The sequence below is a fragment of the Globicephala melas genome, chromosome 1 (assembly GCF_963455315.2).
Source record: "Globicephala melas chromosome 1, mGloMel1.2, whole genome shotgun sequence".
NCBI classification, from domain to species: Eukaryota; Metazoa; Chordata; class Mammalia; order Artiodactyla; family Delphinidae; genus Globicephala; species Globicephala melas.
Genome location: NC_083314.1, coordinates 82,620,893 through 82,638,305, shown reverse-complemented (window position 1 = coordinate 82,638,305; position 17,413 = coordinate 82,620,893). Strand labels below are relative to the sequence as shown.

Sequence of the window (17,413 nt, the reverse complement as noted above, 5' to 3'; positions counted from 1 at the left end):
TACACCATGATCAAGTGGGATATATTCCAGGGATGCAAAGATTTTTCAGGATCCGCAAATCAATGTGATACACCACATCAACAAATTGAAGAATAAAAACCATATGATCATCTCAATAGATACATAAAAAGCTTTTGACAAAATTCAACACCCATGTATGATAAAAACTCTCCAGAAAGTGGGCATACAGCGAACCCACCTCAACATAATAAAAGCTATATATGACAAACCAACAGAAAACATCATTTCAATGGTGAAAAACTGAAAGCATTTCCTCTAAGATCAGGAAAAAGAAAAGGATGTCAACTCTCACCACTATTATTCAACATGGTTTTGGAAGTCCTAGCCATGGCAATCAGAGAAGAAAAAGAAATTAGAGGAATCCAAATTGGAAAAGAAGAAGTAAAACTGTCACTGTTTGCAGATGACATGACACTATACAGAGAAAACCCTAAAAACGCTACTGAAAAACTACTAGAGCTCATCAATGGATTTGGTAAAGTTGCAGGACACAAAATTAATACACAGAAATCTCTTGCATTTCTATACACTAACAACGAAAGATCAGAAAGAGAAATCGAGGAAACAGTCTCATTTACCATCACATCGAAAAGAATAAAATACCTAGGAATAAACCTACCTAAGGAGGCAAAAGACCTGTACTCAGAAAACTATAAGACACTGAGGAAAGAAATCAAAGATGACACAAACAGATGGAAAGGTGATACCATGTTCTTGGATTGGAAGAATCAATATTGTGAAAATGACTATACTACCCAAAACAATCTACAAAATCAATGAAATACTATCAAATTACCAATGGCATTTTTCACAGAATTAGAACAGAAAAGTTTACAATTTGTATGGAAACACAAGAGACCCTAAAAAGCCAAAGAAATCTTGAAAAAGAAAAACAGAGCTGGAGAAATCAGGCTCCCTGACTTCAGACTATACTACAAAGCTACAGTAATCAAGACAGTATGGCACTGGCACAAAAACAGAAATATAGATCAATGGAACAGGATAGAAAGCCCAGAGACAAACCCACGCACCTATGGTCACCTAATCTATGACAAAGGAGGCAAGAATATACAACGGAGAAAAAGACAGTCTCTGCAATAAGTGGTACTGGGAAAACTGGACAGCTACATGTAAATGAGTGAAATCAGAACACTCTCTAACACCATACACAAAAATAAACTCTAAATGGGTTAAAGACCTAAGTGTAAGGCTGGATACTATAAAACTCTTAGAGGAAAACATGGGCAAAATGCTCTTTGACATATATCACAGCAAGATCTTTTTCAATCAACGTCCTAGAGTAATGGAAATAAAAACAAAAATAAACAAATGGGACCTAATGAAACTTAAAAGCTTTTGCACAGCAAAAGAAACCATAAACAAGATAAAAAAACAACCCTCAGAATGGGAGAGAATATTTGCAAATGAAGCAACTGACAAGGGATTAACCTCCAAAATATACAAATAGCTCATGCAGCTCAATTAAAAGAAAACCAAAAACAATTCAATCAAAAAATGGGCTGAAGATCTAAATAGACATTTCTCCAAAGAAGACATACAGATGGCTAAAAAAGCACGTGAAAAGATGCACAGCATCACTAATTATTAGAGAAATGCAAGTCAAAACTACAATGAGATATCACCTCACACCCGTCAGAAGGGCCATCATCAAAAACTCGACAAACAATAAATGCTAGAGGGGGTGTGGAGAAAAGGGAACCCTCCTGCACTGCTGGTGGGAATGTGAATTGGTACAGCCACTATGGAGAACAGTATGGAGGTTCCTTAAAAAACTACAAATAGAACTACCATATGATCCAGCAATCCCACTCCTGGGCATATATCTGAAGAAAATAAATACACTAATTCAAAAAGTTACATGCACCTCAATGTTCAAAGCAGCCTTATTTATAATAGCCAAGATATGGAAGCAACCTAGGTATCCATCAATAGATGAATGGATAAAGAAGATGTGATATGTGATACACACACACATACACACACACACACACACACACACACACAGAGGAATATTACTCAGCCATAAAAAAGAATTAAATTCTACCATTTGCAACAACATGGATGGATTTAGAAGATATTATGCTTAGTGAAATGAGTCAGACAGAGAAAGACAAATACTGTATGTTATCACTTATATGTGGAATCTAAAAAACAAGACAAACAAATGAATATAACAAAATCGAAACAGACTCACAGATATAGAGAACAAACTAATGGTTACTAGTGGGGAGAGGGAAGGGGAGTAGGGCAAGATAGGGGTAGGGGATTAAGAGATACATACTACTACATATAAAATAGATAAGCTACATATATATAAGGTACAGCACAAGGAATATAGCCATTATTTTGCAGTAACTTTAAATGGAGTATAATCTTTAAATATACTGAATCACTATAGTGTACACCTGAAATGAATATAATGTAAATCAATTATACTTCAACAAAATAAAGTCAAATTACAACTAACTCAATTTAAAATTTTATCCTAAAATTTTGTATTCAGAAAGAAAACAATATTACCACAAATTTTCATCAATATCCCTAACAAGTTTTTAATGTGTCTGGTCAGAATAATGGCTCACAAGAAAAGGCAACGTTTCCTAGTTCCCTTCATGCTGGCCAAATTCAATGACACTTAAAACACTTAGTGACAACTCAGCACTGAAATTTTAATCTGCATAGATTTCCAGTCTCATATAATTTCTCAAAATTCACAAGTAGTAAATTCTTTTAATAAGATCCTAATACACAGAAAAACCAACAGCCAGCATTTAGTCAAATATTCTTATAGTATCTGAATAGCAAGAAGACAAATATTTTCAAGATGACCTGTGCACCTTAGTCATATTCAGGTAAGTCTCTAATGTGCCTGAACATAGTGACACCTGCTTGTATCTCCCTACAGCCATCAATTCTCAGTCTTTATGGCTGTGAGTGAGATCATCTGCTCAGTACCAACAAATGTGATCAGCACTATCACTGTGAAATGGCGTTATTTAGACTGTCTGTCTGTGGGCTTCCCTGGTGGCACAGCGGTTGAGAGTCCGCCTGCTGATGCAGGGGACACGGGTTCATGCCCCGGTCTGGGAAGATCCCACATACCGTGGAGCAGCTGGGCCCGTGAGCCATGGCCGCTGAGCCTGCGTGTCCGGAGCCTGTGCTCCGTAACGGGAGAGGCCACAACACTGAGAGGCCTGCGTACCGCAAAAAAAAAAAAAAAAATAGACTGTCCGTCTGGGGATAGCTAGGGATCTCCGATAAGTGATTTTATCAGTCAGGCTGGCTAAATGCACTTTCCCTGCATGAATGTTTCTTCTAAAGAGGTGACAAAGATAACAATGTAGTATCAAGTCTTTCAGGTAACAGAGGCATGCTTCTGGCCACTCTGCCACTCCAAACAGCCTAGAGTCACTAGCAACAGCTATAATGAACAGCCTACGGCTCCAGGGGAGTAAGAACTCAGCCATGCTCCTGCCTGCATGCTATGCACTGGAGAAACATGCAAAGTCACTGTTCATGTTTCTGTTTTGTTCCCCACAGATGAAGAAAATGGCTGACGAAGAGGTAAACGAGCTACACAAATACAACCAATCACAAGATGGCAGTAATGAGGCAGAAGACTGCAAAGAAACGTCCAGGCACACTCCTGTAATACCACCCGAAACAAAGCACACCTGATGTGCAACGAAGTCACACCCACGTCTTGCGTGTGTGTGATCGCCATCCCAGGGGTCGTACCTCTCTGAATAAGATGCAGTGGCAATGAACGTGAGGAGAAGAATGACAAGAGGACAAGCTTTGGATTCAGAGAGACTTAGGGACAAATCCTAGATCTACCACTTACCTATGTGACCTTCAGCAAGTAACCTCTCTTTGCCTCAGCTTCCACATGTATAAAATGGTGATAGGAACTTCTAAATACTTTGTAGAATTATTGTGAGCACTAGATCAAATAATCCCGAGTATGTCAAGTGTCCGGCACATAGTAAATGACCAATAAGTGGTAGTTGTTGTGTTAGCAAAACTCAGACTAAGAGCACAGGCCATAGAGACTCTGGGTCCATTCAAATAATGACTAAACCATCAGCTATGTGTCAATTCCAGCCATATATAATTTTTAAAAATTTTCAAACCCTAAAAAATAAAGGCAGCAAATGAGTTTCCCCACCACGTGCATCTAGAGAGGCCACAGTGTTTTCTCAGAGCTGAAGACCCAGTCAGTGAGGGCAGGAAGGGTGACGAGGGAGTGATTCCTCAGAGCGGCATCAATGCCCCACAGATCCCGTCTCTGAGACTCAGAGGTTTGGAATGACAAGGCAAGACCAAGCAACCCTTCTGGTCCTTGCACTTGCAGGACTCACCTGTGTATGGCAGCACACAGTGGCAGGTATAACCACTTATATCATCAAAGCAGGTTCCTTGGTTCAGACACGGATTCGAAGCACATTCATCAATATTCACCAGACAGTTATAGCCTGTAGACAGAAAAGGGGAAAAACCAAAGACAGTGAAACTTCGTTAGCCTCCTCATTATCTCATTTACTAAGCAATCCTCTCAGTGGTAAACGTTAAACACCTCAGAAACTGCATTAACTTCTTCAGGCCACTGGAACACCTGTTCATTCATTTCAGTGTCAAGTCCCTGACACAGTCAGTAAAAAGTGCTTAATCCATCAAAAAATGAATGGAAGAACAGTATATTCTAATAGCTTGAAAGTCTAATGCACCTCCAAACGTAAGTAATTTCTCCATTATGGACCATGAAGTTCATTAGGGTGAAGACCTACTGCTATATCTAAATAGAAGCTCTTTCTATACAGAGTATCTGGTCAGGGCTTAAAAACAGCCTGTAAGTTATCAAGGGATAAAATATTCGAATACTTAATCAAAGCCTGCGATTTATGCCCACTCTTTCAAATGCACAGTCTCTACCATCGATGTGGTAGGGCTTCCGGAAGTCACGAAGCTGTTTCCCCTGATCCAAGACACGAAATCTACTCCCACTATGAAAAAGAGAAAAGGAAGGAAGCATCCATGGGGACAGGACTGTACTAAATGCCACACGCCTTTGTCCCTTCAGTAGGGCCTGACACAGAGCCTTAAGACTGAGGAACTACAGCACTGTACAAAAGAAAATGATGGTCTAGGAGTACAGAGGTCTGGGTTCAAACTCTACTCTGCTACTCGACAGCCGTACAACTCTGGACTTTACGTTTTGATTTTTATTTTGTTGATCAGCAAGTCTCAATGAGACAAAGAAATAAACGTGTTTTTAAATCTATAAGTTTCTTTGCAGATGTAATATATCTGAATGTCAGAAAATTACTGACTAAAATGTGGTCTCAGAAAATTTTCAAGTAATCCAAGTGACACTGAAACATACTGATATATTACAGTAGCCTGGCACAATTCTGAGTGGTGAAATCAGTGACTACATGGATAGCGAAGTACAAATGTGAATGATTTACCCACAGGGTTCTCTCTCTTGAGTATCTAAGACAAAAGCAACGGGAGAAATACAACAGAGACAACTCAAAACGTGATTTTACACAATACCCACTATTATGCATTTTTCCAGAAGGCCATAGGTGACTAGGTATCATCTAAGAATATCTTAATGTGTAAGAGAATTTGTTGGAAAGGTTTTAAATACATGGATTCTTCCATGATATTATTGCTACAATTACAGTAAAACAAAATTTTCATTCTACTACCAATATCTCTTGCGAATTAACATAGAATCAAGCCTACACTGGAGCTTACAATTAGAACACCTGTCCAAAGTTGTGTAAGTGGAGTTCTAATTGCTCACCTTAAATGGTACTGTTCCAATAACTCACCTCTCTGCTAGTCTGAAAATAGAATCCATGTATAAATCTATCTATGTTTTTATTCCCCAACTGCCCTATAAATATTAAGTACTCAAATTATATTTGCTGTATGAGTGAGAAGGAAAAAAGGGAAAGGAAGAAGTGAGTCAAGCCATATGCACCAACAGAAAGGCAGAGAGAGAAGGGAGATAAAAATAGGCACTTTTGCTTTCACCTTTAAAGCCCTTCTTGCAAGTGCACCTGTATCCATTCACCAGATTGTCACAAGTTCCTCCGTTCTGGCATGGATTAGAAAGACATTCATTTCTGTCCACTTCACAGTTGATGCCAACCCAGCCTGCATCACAGAGGCACTTGTATCTGAAAGAAGACAGAGTTATTTACTGTTGGGGGATGAATGTACAATTGAGTCATAGTTGAAATACACCATTCTGAAAAACTGAAGGACCAAGGAACTCTTGGGTAAGCTAATCTCATTTCTGATCCTCTATGGACCTATACTTGGGTCACCATGTGAATCATGTGGGCCCATCTGGAGTATTCAGTAAACACACCTTCCTGGCCCACAAAGATGCTAGAGAAACTAAGTAAGTATAGTGAGTTTTCATATGTAAACAGTGGTTGGTACAACAAATCAGGACAATCTGAAAGACACGTTAACACAGATAAATCTGCAGTTTCTTTTCTTCTATATAAACTAAAAGTAACGCAAGCCTTAGGATCACTTGTTTCTGGTATAAAACAGACACCCAGGAAGTAGTGTAGTTATCAGAGACACTAAGCCACTCTGAAGAGCTCCTGGGATGTCTGACTTCTGAGACATGCTTTGCTCTGACCTGAATCCCTGCCCCCAGAAAGCACTGAGGGTACTGAGCAGGAAAAGGAACAAAAATGAAGGTATTTGAAATATATGCACATTGTTCACAATCTGAACATCATTAGCACTTAGAATGTGGTATCAGGAGATAACAGCCTCCTAGTCTGGAGATCCTTTAAAAAAAAGTAGGTGGGTTGGGTTTCTTTGCAGGCTGCTATACTCTGAAACAGGAATACTGAGTTAATTCATCTTGGAAATAACTTGATTTCCTATTTACCTCTTAATACACTCTTCGTTCTTTCACCTGTCGTAAGCATGGCAAATGGTAATGCCCAGAGTCCTGTCCTCTGGCAAGCACAGCAAGAGTACACGACTATCTCATGGAACCTAACATCACACTTTGTGATTCTAGAAAATTACTTACCAACACATTACACAACTCTCAGGGGCTTGCAAACTGTGAACATTTCATCAGGGCCATGTCTAAAGTTAGCTGAGACTAGATCTACTTCAGTGGCACCCACTGGTACCATGATGGAACAGAGTTGGGCTTTTTTTTTAAGCAGGGGGGAAAATCAAATAGAACATCCCTCAGAACTCAATCTTGCAATGAGTACTAAAAGTGCAATTGCCAAAGACTCATAAAATTACCCTGGATTCCTCCCATGTGCTGACTACCCACATGAGGAAAGAGACATTCCTCCTTATTTTCCACCTACTCAGTCACAGAAGGTAGAGAAGAAGTGGCGATTTGGTAGACTATGCCGCAGACTACCGAAATCTTCAGCGAGGTCTCAGCTCAAGTCCTGACTGACTTCTACAGGGTATGGCCAATACTAAAACTCAACTGGCTTGACACAAGTCAATAAGAAACTATTAATACATGACAGCTACTCACCCACTGAGGCCCCCAGTACAGTTTCCGTGGACACAAGGATTGCTCAGGCACTCGTTCACCTGTGAGTAGCAGCTGGGATGATGGGGCCCCTCAGGGCATATACAGCGGAAACCGTTCACATCGTTGATACATGTCGCACCCTTGCGACAGGGATTGGAGGCACACTCATCAATGTCAATGTTACATCTCTGCCCTGTAGAGAAGGGAGACAGTTTTTGTCAAATACAAAATGCTTAGGGAATAGACACAGAACTATGAGATCTATTGTGTTGATACCTTCATCTTCATAGGCTATAAGATGCCTTGGGCACCGCATGTCAAGACTTAAGGAATAAGACATCCAACGGCCCTTAGTGCCATGCAAGGAAGGGGCAAAGGGCACTGTGCTTTGATAATAAAGTTAACAAAATGCTGGAACAGTGTTGTAGTGTTTTGACATGTATTTCTTCACTCCATCTTAGAGATGGGGAAACTTTACAAGGATTCAAAAAGAGAACATCAAATGTTACCAAAGCTGGCTGCTCTTCTTGTTGCTGTTTGGAGTACTCTCCAAGAAGCTTTCCTTATCACTGCTTTCAGCTGGTTTACTGCATTCATTTTTTTCAGTTAGTCAATCTCTTACATTTCCATATATGGTAAATCTCAACAGGAATGTTTCGTGAGTAGACTATTAATTTAATGATTAAACTGATTGAAAAGAAAAGCTATTTTACTTTCACTTTTAGAGTTGTATTAATCCATCTTCTGCCGCAGGAAGAAGAGTATTCTAAGCATAATTTTATTGTTCTCTGATCACTGAGAAAACCATCCAGGGTCTCTCAATCTAGACCAGTGGTTCTCAAACTTTAATGTGCAAAAAGAGTTGCTAAAAGTACTTGTTTTAAAAGGAGATCCTTAGAGCCCCAAAACCACATTTTATTTTTATTTTTTTTTGCGGTATGCAGGCCTCTCACTGTTGTGGCCTCTCCCGTTGCGGAGCAACAGGCTCCGGATGCGCAGGCTCAGCGGCCATGGCTCACGGGCCCAGCCGCTCCGCGGCATGTGGGATCTTCCCGGACCGGGGCACAAACCCGTGTCCCCTGCATCGGCAGGCGGACTCTCAACCACTGTGCCACCAGGGAAGCCCCAAAACCACATTTTAAATAATGTAGGTAAAACAGAAAGACAAATACCGTATGCTAACACATATATATGGAATTTAAGAAAAAAAAATGTCATGAAGCACCTAGGGGTAAGACGGGAATAAAGACACAGACCTACTAGAGAATGGACTTGAGGATATGGGGAGGGGGAAGGGTGAGCTGTGACAAAGCGAGAGAGAGGCATGGACATATATATACTACCAAATGTAAGGTAGATAGCTAGTGGGAAGCAGCCACATAGCACAGGGAGATCAGCTCGGTGCTTTGTGACCGCCTAGAGGGATGGGATAGGGAGGGTGGGAGGGAGGGAGACGCAAGAGGGAAGAGATATGGGGATATATGTATATGTATAGCTGATTCACTTCGTTATAAAGCAGAAACTAACACACCATTGTAAAGCAATTATACCCCAATAAAGATGTTAAAAAAAATAAAGAATAAATAAATAAATAATGTAAGTGATTCAAATACTACATTTTGAGAAACTCTGATGTAGACAATTATTAGTAGTTTACCATCAAATAATAATGTAAATGTTCAGAATATATGAAGCTGAACTGAATATGTTCTTCCTCTAAAACATATCCAAGACTGCACTTTGAAAAGATGCCTGCTATAACCTTCACATTTATTTCTTTAAGTGGAATAATGTATGCCAGTTACGTAAGAGTTTTGCTTTGTTAAGTTTTGAATAAATGATTTAACTGTATATTCCAAAATGATATAAAATTTTAAAATAACCCATAATTCTGTAAATGAGTGGCAACAAGCAACTGCTAGGAAGGAATTTATAAATTTCTAAGAAGCCAATTTTCTGATTTAGATAAAAACAGGCATTTTCATTTAAGAAAGAGCAACCCTGCATTTAGAACAGGAAATTCCAAATGAAATAGATACACACCCCTTTAAAGTACGGGTATTAACATTTTTTCACCCTCCACTGCTCTCTAAACCATTATTGGTGGTTCTTGAGGTAAAAACCCATAATCTGGTAGTAGTTGCTATTTTCCTCTTAAGTGTTTTATTAATAACTTATTTTAAAATACTACTTTCTTAGCTTCAACCTCTGATTTTTTTTTTTGGTGTTTGCCACTGGCACCAAGATAAGAGCCAGAACTCTTCAACTGTAGCACTATCCTCAGCCTGCAATCCAGTGGAGAATGAGAGGAAAAAGCCTTTTCATTTTCTGTCCTTTTTTTGGGAAGAATCTTCTCAGAAGCCACTCCTCTCACATTTCCTTCATTTGCTTTTAAAAGCTCTTTGCAGAATCAATTTTCAAGTCATCTTTAGCTGAGAGGGTTGAGTGCCTCTTTGTGCAGTCTACTTGATGGACTGACAGCTGCTTCACTAGCAAGGTCCCACGCTTAAAGTAGCGTTAGAAACCCCAGCATCAGAAACATCCAGCACAAGGCTATGTGCCTTGCTGGGCTCAGTAACTACTGAATGAGAAATTAACCAATGTTTCTTATCTTGTAGGTAGGTGCCCAAAAAATTAGTATTTAATGAATGAAAGCACGGTATAGTCCAGACTCGAGAGTCTGGTGTTGGATGTCAGAAGTTCCATGTGTGATTCTGGTCATTCATTCAGCAACATTTTCTAAGTGTTCCCTCTGTGCTAGACACTGTTTTACAAAATGCTGGCTAAAAAGATAATTAGGGAGGTCCCTGCCTTCTGGGAACTCACAGTCCTAGCAGTGTGACTCACTAGCTAAGACCATGGACACATCAAGCTCTATCTTTCAGTTGCCTTATTTGTTAAATGAGAATAATAAAACTTCCCTATCTGCTTTTTTTGTTTTGTTAATTTTTAAATTAAGACATAACTGACATATAACATTGTGTAAGTTTAAGGTATACAATGTGCTAGTTTGATATATTTTATATATTGCAGTATGATTACCACCACAGAGTTAGCTAACACCTCTATCACTTCACATAACTATCATTTCTTTTTGGGGTGAAAACAATTAATATCTACTCTCTTAGCAATTTTGAAGTTTATAATGCAGTACTGTTGACTATAATCACTATGCTATGCATTCTATCTCTATAACTTATTTATCTAGTTGCAAATTTGTACCCTTAAACAATATCTCCCCAATCCCCTACCCCACAGTCCAGACCCCGGTAAACACCATTCTACTCTCTGGTTTTATGAGTTTGGCTTTTTTATATTCTGCACATAAGAGATATCATATAGTATTTGTCTTTCTCTGTCTGACTTATCTCACTTAACATAATGTCCTCAAATTCCATTCATGTCGCAAATGTCAGGATTTCCTTCTCTCTCACGGCTGAATGATATCGCATTGTATATACACAACATATCTTCTTTATCCGTTCATCCATTGATTTACACTTAAGTTGTTTCGCTATCTTGGCTACTGTGAATAATGTTGCTATGAACACGAGTGTGCAGATACCGCTTCGAAATAAGTTCCTTCAGATATATACTCAAGTGTGGGATTCCTGGATCATAGGATAATTCAATTTTTAATTTTTTGATAACTGCCATATTGTTTTTCCATAATAACTGTACCATTTTACATTTCCATCAACAGTGTATAAGAATTCCCTTTTTTCCACATCCTTGCCAACACTTGTTCTCTCTTATCTTTTTGAGAACAGCCATTCTTTCAGGTGTGAGGTGATTATCTCACTATGGTTTTTTCATTTCCCTGATGATTAGTGATGTTGAGCATCTTTTCATGTACCTGTTGGCCATCTGTTTGTCTTCTTTGGAAACAGAAGGTCCTTTCCCCTTTCTTCCCCCTGATGCTAAACATTTGTTTTCCTTCATCATTTATACATTTTTTGAATGTTTCTGATGAATGCAGTCTGGGTTCCGGATCACACTCTAAATCTTTTTAAAGGCATGATCTCATTTTCTACCACCTTTGCCACACTCAGTGCTCCTCACTCCCCTTGTGCTTAGCAGCGTGCCTGTTCAGGATATGCCATTATTCGCTTGACTACGGGCTGGAGAACCAAAAGCAACTTGCATGTTCAACATTTATAAATTTGTAATTTATAAACATTTATACACCTTACTCCTGATTAGAAAATACTGTAAGAGATTTAGAGAGAGACAAGACTGTAAACCTCGTATCTATTTTTTAAATTGTATTTTGGTGATTTTATATAGTTGTATAATGACATTGTAATGAGGATTAGCTCTATTGGTAGCTACTCATGATTAGCCTTTCAAATGCTATTTGAAAAACACTAGGGTTTGGTAGATTGTAAAGCTTTCAGAACCTCACCTGTTTCAGATGATACTGGATTTCAAAATACAAATCATGATTTACAAGTTAAAAATACAATCAGTCTGTGGCTAAATCATGTAACTCTGAGAATTAGAGTGAACATTGCCAATATCCTCTATCTGGAAATTACTGGGTATTTTCCAATAATATTTTCCAAAACTGGGTATAGCTACTCCTGACTAATGTGTTTTCATTTTTAATTGAGGTATAATTGACATAGAACATTATATTAGTTTCAGGTGTACAACATAATGATTTTATATTTGCATATATTGAAAAATGATCATCACAATTAGTCTAGTTAACATCTGTCACCATACATAGTTACAGAATTCTTTTTCTTGTTATTTGCCCAATTTTTAATTGGATTATTGCTTCTTTACTATTGAGTTGTATGAGTTCTTTGTACATTTTGGATATTAACCCCTTATCAGATATATTGTTTGCATATATTTTCTCCCACTCTGTAAGTTGCCTTTTCAACTTATTGTTTCCTTTGCTGTGCAGAAGTTCATTAGCTTAATGTAGTCCCACTTGTTTATTTTAGTTTTTGTTACCTGTGCTTTTGGTTTCATATCCAACCTATGTACTTTCATGGACTGTTATAAGAAATCAGCAAAATAATGGACATCAAGGTGAAACTGAAAAGTAGTTTATAAAACTGGGAAGTATTCTATAGAAGTACCACATGATTTCTTACTTTTCCTGTTGAATCATTTGGTATAAAGAGGTCTGCAGAGAACAGAGAATTTAGTCTTAGAAAAAAAAAACCTCCCTTAAATCTGCTCAAGCTGTTATTAAAATTGTAATTAAAAAATAGTAGTATTAAAATAAAACAAAGGCAAGACTCATATTTACAAGTCATGTATATAACAAAGGCACCTCATATTTACAAGTCATGAGTATATATCACAGTTGTCTCTGATATTTTCAGCAACTGACTTAAAAAAACAAATAGGAAAAACAGCTGTAGAAAACTGTTCCAAGAACAGGGTACCACCCAGTAACCAAAACATTCCATTTCTTGGTTATGCAGTTTCATGCTACACCTTAAGTTTATTTTAGAATATTTTTAGCCTATGTCCTCCCTCTTTGACCTTCCTGATTTGCTAAATGTTAAAAAGAGAGAACATATGATTCACTGACATTTCCAAAAAATTTAAGATGAGTCTGAGGCTTACATATGTAAAAAGAAACCACAGCAGGGACCTACTTAGGCTGTCCAGTGAAGTGGGAATGAGTATGGACTCTAGAGTAGGACCCCCTGGGGTGGAATGCTGGCCGCAGTGCACTAGTACTGTTACTTAAGCTCTCTTGAGCTCTGGGTTTCTCATCAATACTGCAGAAATAATAATAGCAGTGGCAATTCAATGAGGTTAGGCACTTAATTTAATGCCTAGCTCAAAATAAGGCCTTGAAAAATGCATATGTCATTCTACCTAGCAGGAATTTTTGTGTATTCAGTTGGCTGTCACTTAATGTTGGAGTAACACGTTTCAGAACACAGAAGTACGTCTGGCTATACCAGCAGTGCTGGGCACTAGATATAAGAGGTTTCATCACACCTGTCTTCTGAGTTATCTTCCACTGAGCAGATATTACGGTGACCCATGTGGGCCATAAGCATTCCTCTCTCATGTCCACAATCACACCAAGCAGTGCAAAGGCTTGTGAAGTACAGAGAGGGGTAAGTTTCTGGCAAGCAAGAGGTATCTCTTCACTTGGCTCTGATGGCCTTTTGACATCATAGTTTAAAGAACTCCATGGGAAGTTTCTCACATTGGTTGCAAATGAACACATGGTATTTATTAAATGGTAACATCATTATGTAAGTGCCTGCTTCTATGTGGCACTGTCTAGAGAGAATGCGACAGGCACATTATATGCTCTCTGATGGTGCCATTAACAAACGGATGTGTCAGTAAAAGCCTTCAGTAGAGGCTCAGTAACCTCTAGCACGTTTTCATCAGGAGGGTAATCTTATTAGCAACAAAAGAGGTCAAAGAGAAGATGCATGTGAGTTTGTGTGTGTGCACACATGGTGTGTGTATAAATGTTCTAGCTGCTTATAATTTAGGAAGAATTATAACCAATTTTATCTTAGTCACTTACCTTCTTCCTCCTAGAGAGAAAAAAAACCTCTCTGTGCTAGCCAAAAATAGTTTGATCCTCCCAAGTTTTGGCCTTACCCAACAATCCCCCATAAGAGGAAGTAGTCAGAAGAAAGCATTTAGTGTTTTCATAGAATTTTACCTTGGCCATGCCTTTACAGAAGGTATTCACTACTAAGTGCAGAAAAATAAGGGTGGCTTTGAAAGCTATATAATTCAAGTCTGAAAAGAAATTCTTTTCAGGTAGTTATAAACACATGGCCTAAAAACCCGAACTAATGAAAAGTTTCATGTTACAGTTTAGGGAAGCCCTGTAAGTAGAAAACTGGGCCAGAGAAGCACAGAATCAAACTTCTAACTTTCCAAGAGACAAAGAAATAGGAAATATTTGAAAAGTACTTTTTCTTTAGATGCCCTTTTCCCAAAGTGATGGGGCTGAAGGAGGAGGCACCCAACAAAAAGGAGCGTTACCTGTGAATCCTGGCGAGCAGACGCAGCTGTAACGATTAACGCCATCCATGCAGACCCCATGGACACAAGGGCTACTTGCACAGTCATCAAAATTGATCTCACAGTTAACACCTGCAGAGATGAAAGCAAAGAGAAGCCACGCAATATCAGCACAGAAAATACCAATGATCTCTGCTTGTGGTGCTAGGTGTTAAGGAATCTAAAGAGTATCCAGCCAACCCTGGATGCAGGAAAGGAGCAGTTCTCAAAGTGCAGTCCTCCAGGCCCCATCGGGGCATCACGAGGTCAAAATGATTATATTAACCATACTAAGCCACTATTCGTTGTTTTCATTGTGTTGGAATTTGCACTAATGATGCAAAAGCAATGGGGGAAGGACTGCCGGCATCTTAACAGGAATCAAGGCAGTGGCACCAAATTGTACTAGTGGTCTTTTTATTCTTCACCTCCATGTACTCGGTTAACACAAAACAAAAAGATAGCTTCACTTAAGAATGACTTTGGTCAAGCTGTCAAAATTCTTAACTTTATAATTTGATTATACCTTGACCCTTGAGTATACCTCTACTGTTCTGTGTGATGAAATGGAAAATATACATAAAGCAATTCTGTGGCATGCCAACCTTCAGAGCTGTCTCCAGGAAAAGCAGTTGTGTGATTGTTTGAGTACTGAACTGAAACAGTTGCTTTGTTCAAAGAATCCCATTTTAATTGAAAGAACAACTGACGGACAAACCAGGGCTATTCAGACTTAAGTATGTAGCAAACATTAAGTGAGAGAAATAAACCTGCCATTTCAAGGAAAACAACTGTGACAGTACTGTGCTCCAAAGATAAAATTTAAGCTTTCACATGAAAATTAGAATTTTGGAACTTGTATCTACTACTACAAGCTTGATACTGACTGTCCCTATGATGGGCTAAAGTTCAGGATAAAGAGTCTGGTAACTTCGTTCTGGGGTATGCCGCCTTCCTCCTGGTCTGTTCCTCAGATGAATGGTAGAGTTTGGCTCTATTTAGGAAGGTTTAATTGTAGATATGGGTAACTAAATGGTAGAGATACACCAATCATTATTGTTACCATTATTCTCTAAAACTACTCATGACATTTCATTATTTATTTAACATGAATTTAGTGATGTGGTTGGGTATCATAGTAGAAGAATATCTTGGTAGTTTAAAAAGTCTAAAAATAAAGCCTGATAGTTAGGATATAAACTAATAAACGAAACTTCCACAACAAAATGCCATAGTTTTTATTCACTCACACTTTATATTAATATTTATTGATAATAATTACTATATTAACAATCTGTTGAGCCATTATCATGAGCCAAGTACTCTGCCTCCTACATTCCATAACTTTATTCTCCTCACTCCACTGGCAAATCAAGCTGTGTTACACCCATTTTATCATGAACTTGCACAATTGCGTCAGCACAGTTAGGACGCGAACCCAGCTCTCTGGATTCCATACACTTCACCATACCATACTGGTCATTCCGTGATTGATGAGGCTATACTGCCCTACTGGCCACAGATGAGGCAAGGCTTCAATATTCTTTGATTACAAATGGATACCTTTAGGAGATGTGTCTAGCCCTTGTTTGACAACCCCCGTTTACTCGCAATGGACCAAGGCAGGCCCCAAACAGCCATGGAGGTCCAATGTGACTCTGCCCCCAAATCCATGTTTCATTCTAGCAGGAAGAGACACCCAGCTCAAGCTGGGCCAATGAGATTATCTCACTGAGACATTGGAACATGAACTGTGTGACCTATGGTCTGCATGTGGCCCTTACTTCCTGCTCATCCCCCCAAAGCCACATTGTTCAATTCTCACTTGGCATCTGGAAGATACTTCTGTGTGCTTTCACAAAATTCTTTCTGCTTGTCTGTTTTGTAGTTGTTGTTTGCTTGTTTGTTGATGATTCTTTTAGCTAGTCAAGGTGGTTTCTGTGACTTGAAACCCAAAAAAACTCACTGAAGATCACAGGTATCAAAAGCATCAAAAGTGATTCTGGGTAGTGTATTGCACTTTAAGTACTTACTGAGTGAGAAACCACAATTATAACCAGCAAGTTGTAAAGCATCCCTCTATCCACACACGCATCCAAACTCCAACCTACCAACTCAGACTATATTATGAATGGGTTGTGGATTCTTATTCTAGAACTCGAGAGTCTATTCATAATGATGGATTGAATGAATCCTTTCACCCAGGCTCCTGGTACATGCCAGGTCTTTCTCCACCCATTACAGGCCAAGATCTCTTTATGTTGCCTGCATCTCTTTGCTTTAATACTCCAAACAGCCACAGGAATGGATCTGGCCGTTTTCTGAGAGAACCAGGGCCTTCCCTCTCTATGCTGCCTGCACACCACTGTTATTCACTGCTTGCCTTTCTCACTGACAGCTACTTTCACCTTGACTTCTCTCTCCTCCCCAGGGAACACACCTGACCCAACCTGGCATTATTATATAATCCCGGAGAAAACAAAGTGCTTGCCAGCCCACCACTCACCCAGGTGTCCAGTACATTTGTTGTAACGGGAACAACAGCAAAGCCTAAAACAGCCCCACCATTCTAAAGGCATCCATTCAATCGCTTGTAAATCTCTCAAATTTCTTTCCGTACTGCAATTTCTCATGTCAGGGGACCAGCCCGGAAGCAAATTGCTTTTGGAAGGTTTCACAAAGATCTATTCAGCTCTTTTACTGAGTTATCTAAACGTGGGGAGGGGGAAGGCATTTTCAACTGGGAAGGCATGGGATGTTTCTCGTATGCTTGAGCAACTCAAAAAGGACTTTGTTTTCAAACTTGGCATGTACGGG

At 39.0% G+C, this 17,413-nt stretch overlaps 1 protein-coding gene across 3 annotated transcripts in view; it reads right to left on the bottom strand.

Annotated features, from left to right (window-relative positions):
* NOTCH2 (notch receptor 2) overlaps positions 1–17,413 on the bottom strand; it is a 178,061-nt gene that overhangs the window by 36,926 nt on the left and 123,722 nt on the right. For all 3 annotated transcript variants that reach the window (XM_030869221.2, XM_070045204.1, XM_070045200.1), the window contains 4 exons: positions 14,579–14,689; positions 7,589–7,781; positions 6,088–6,233; positions 4,404–4,517 (listed from right to left, as the gene is read on the bottom strand). In XM_030869221.2, the coding sequence (XP_030725081.2) occupies positions 4,404–4,517; positions 6,088–6,233; positions 7,589–7,781; positions 14,579–14,689 (564 nt within the window). The remainder of the gene's footprint in view (positions 1–4,403; positions 4,518–6,087; positions 6,234–7,588; positions 7,782–14,578; positions 14,690–17,413) is intronic.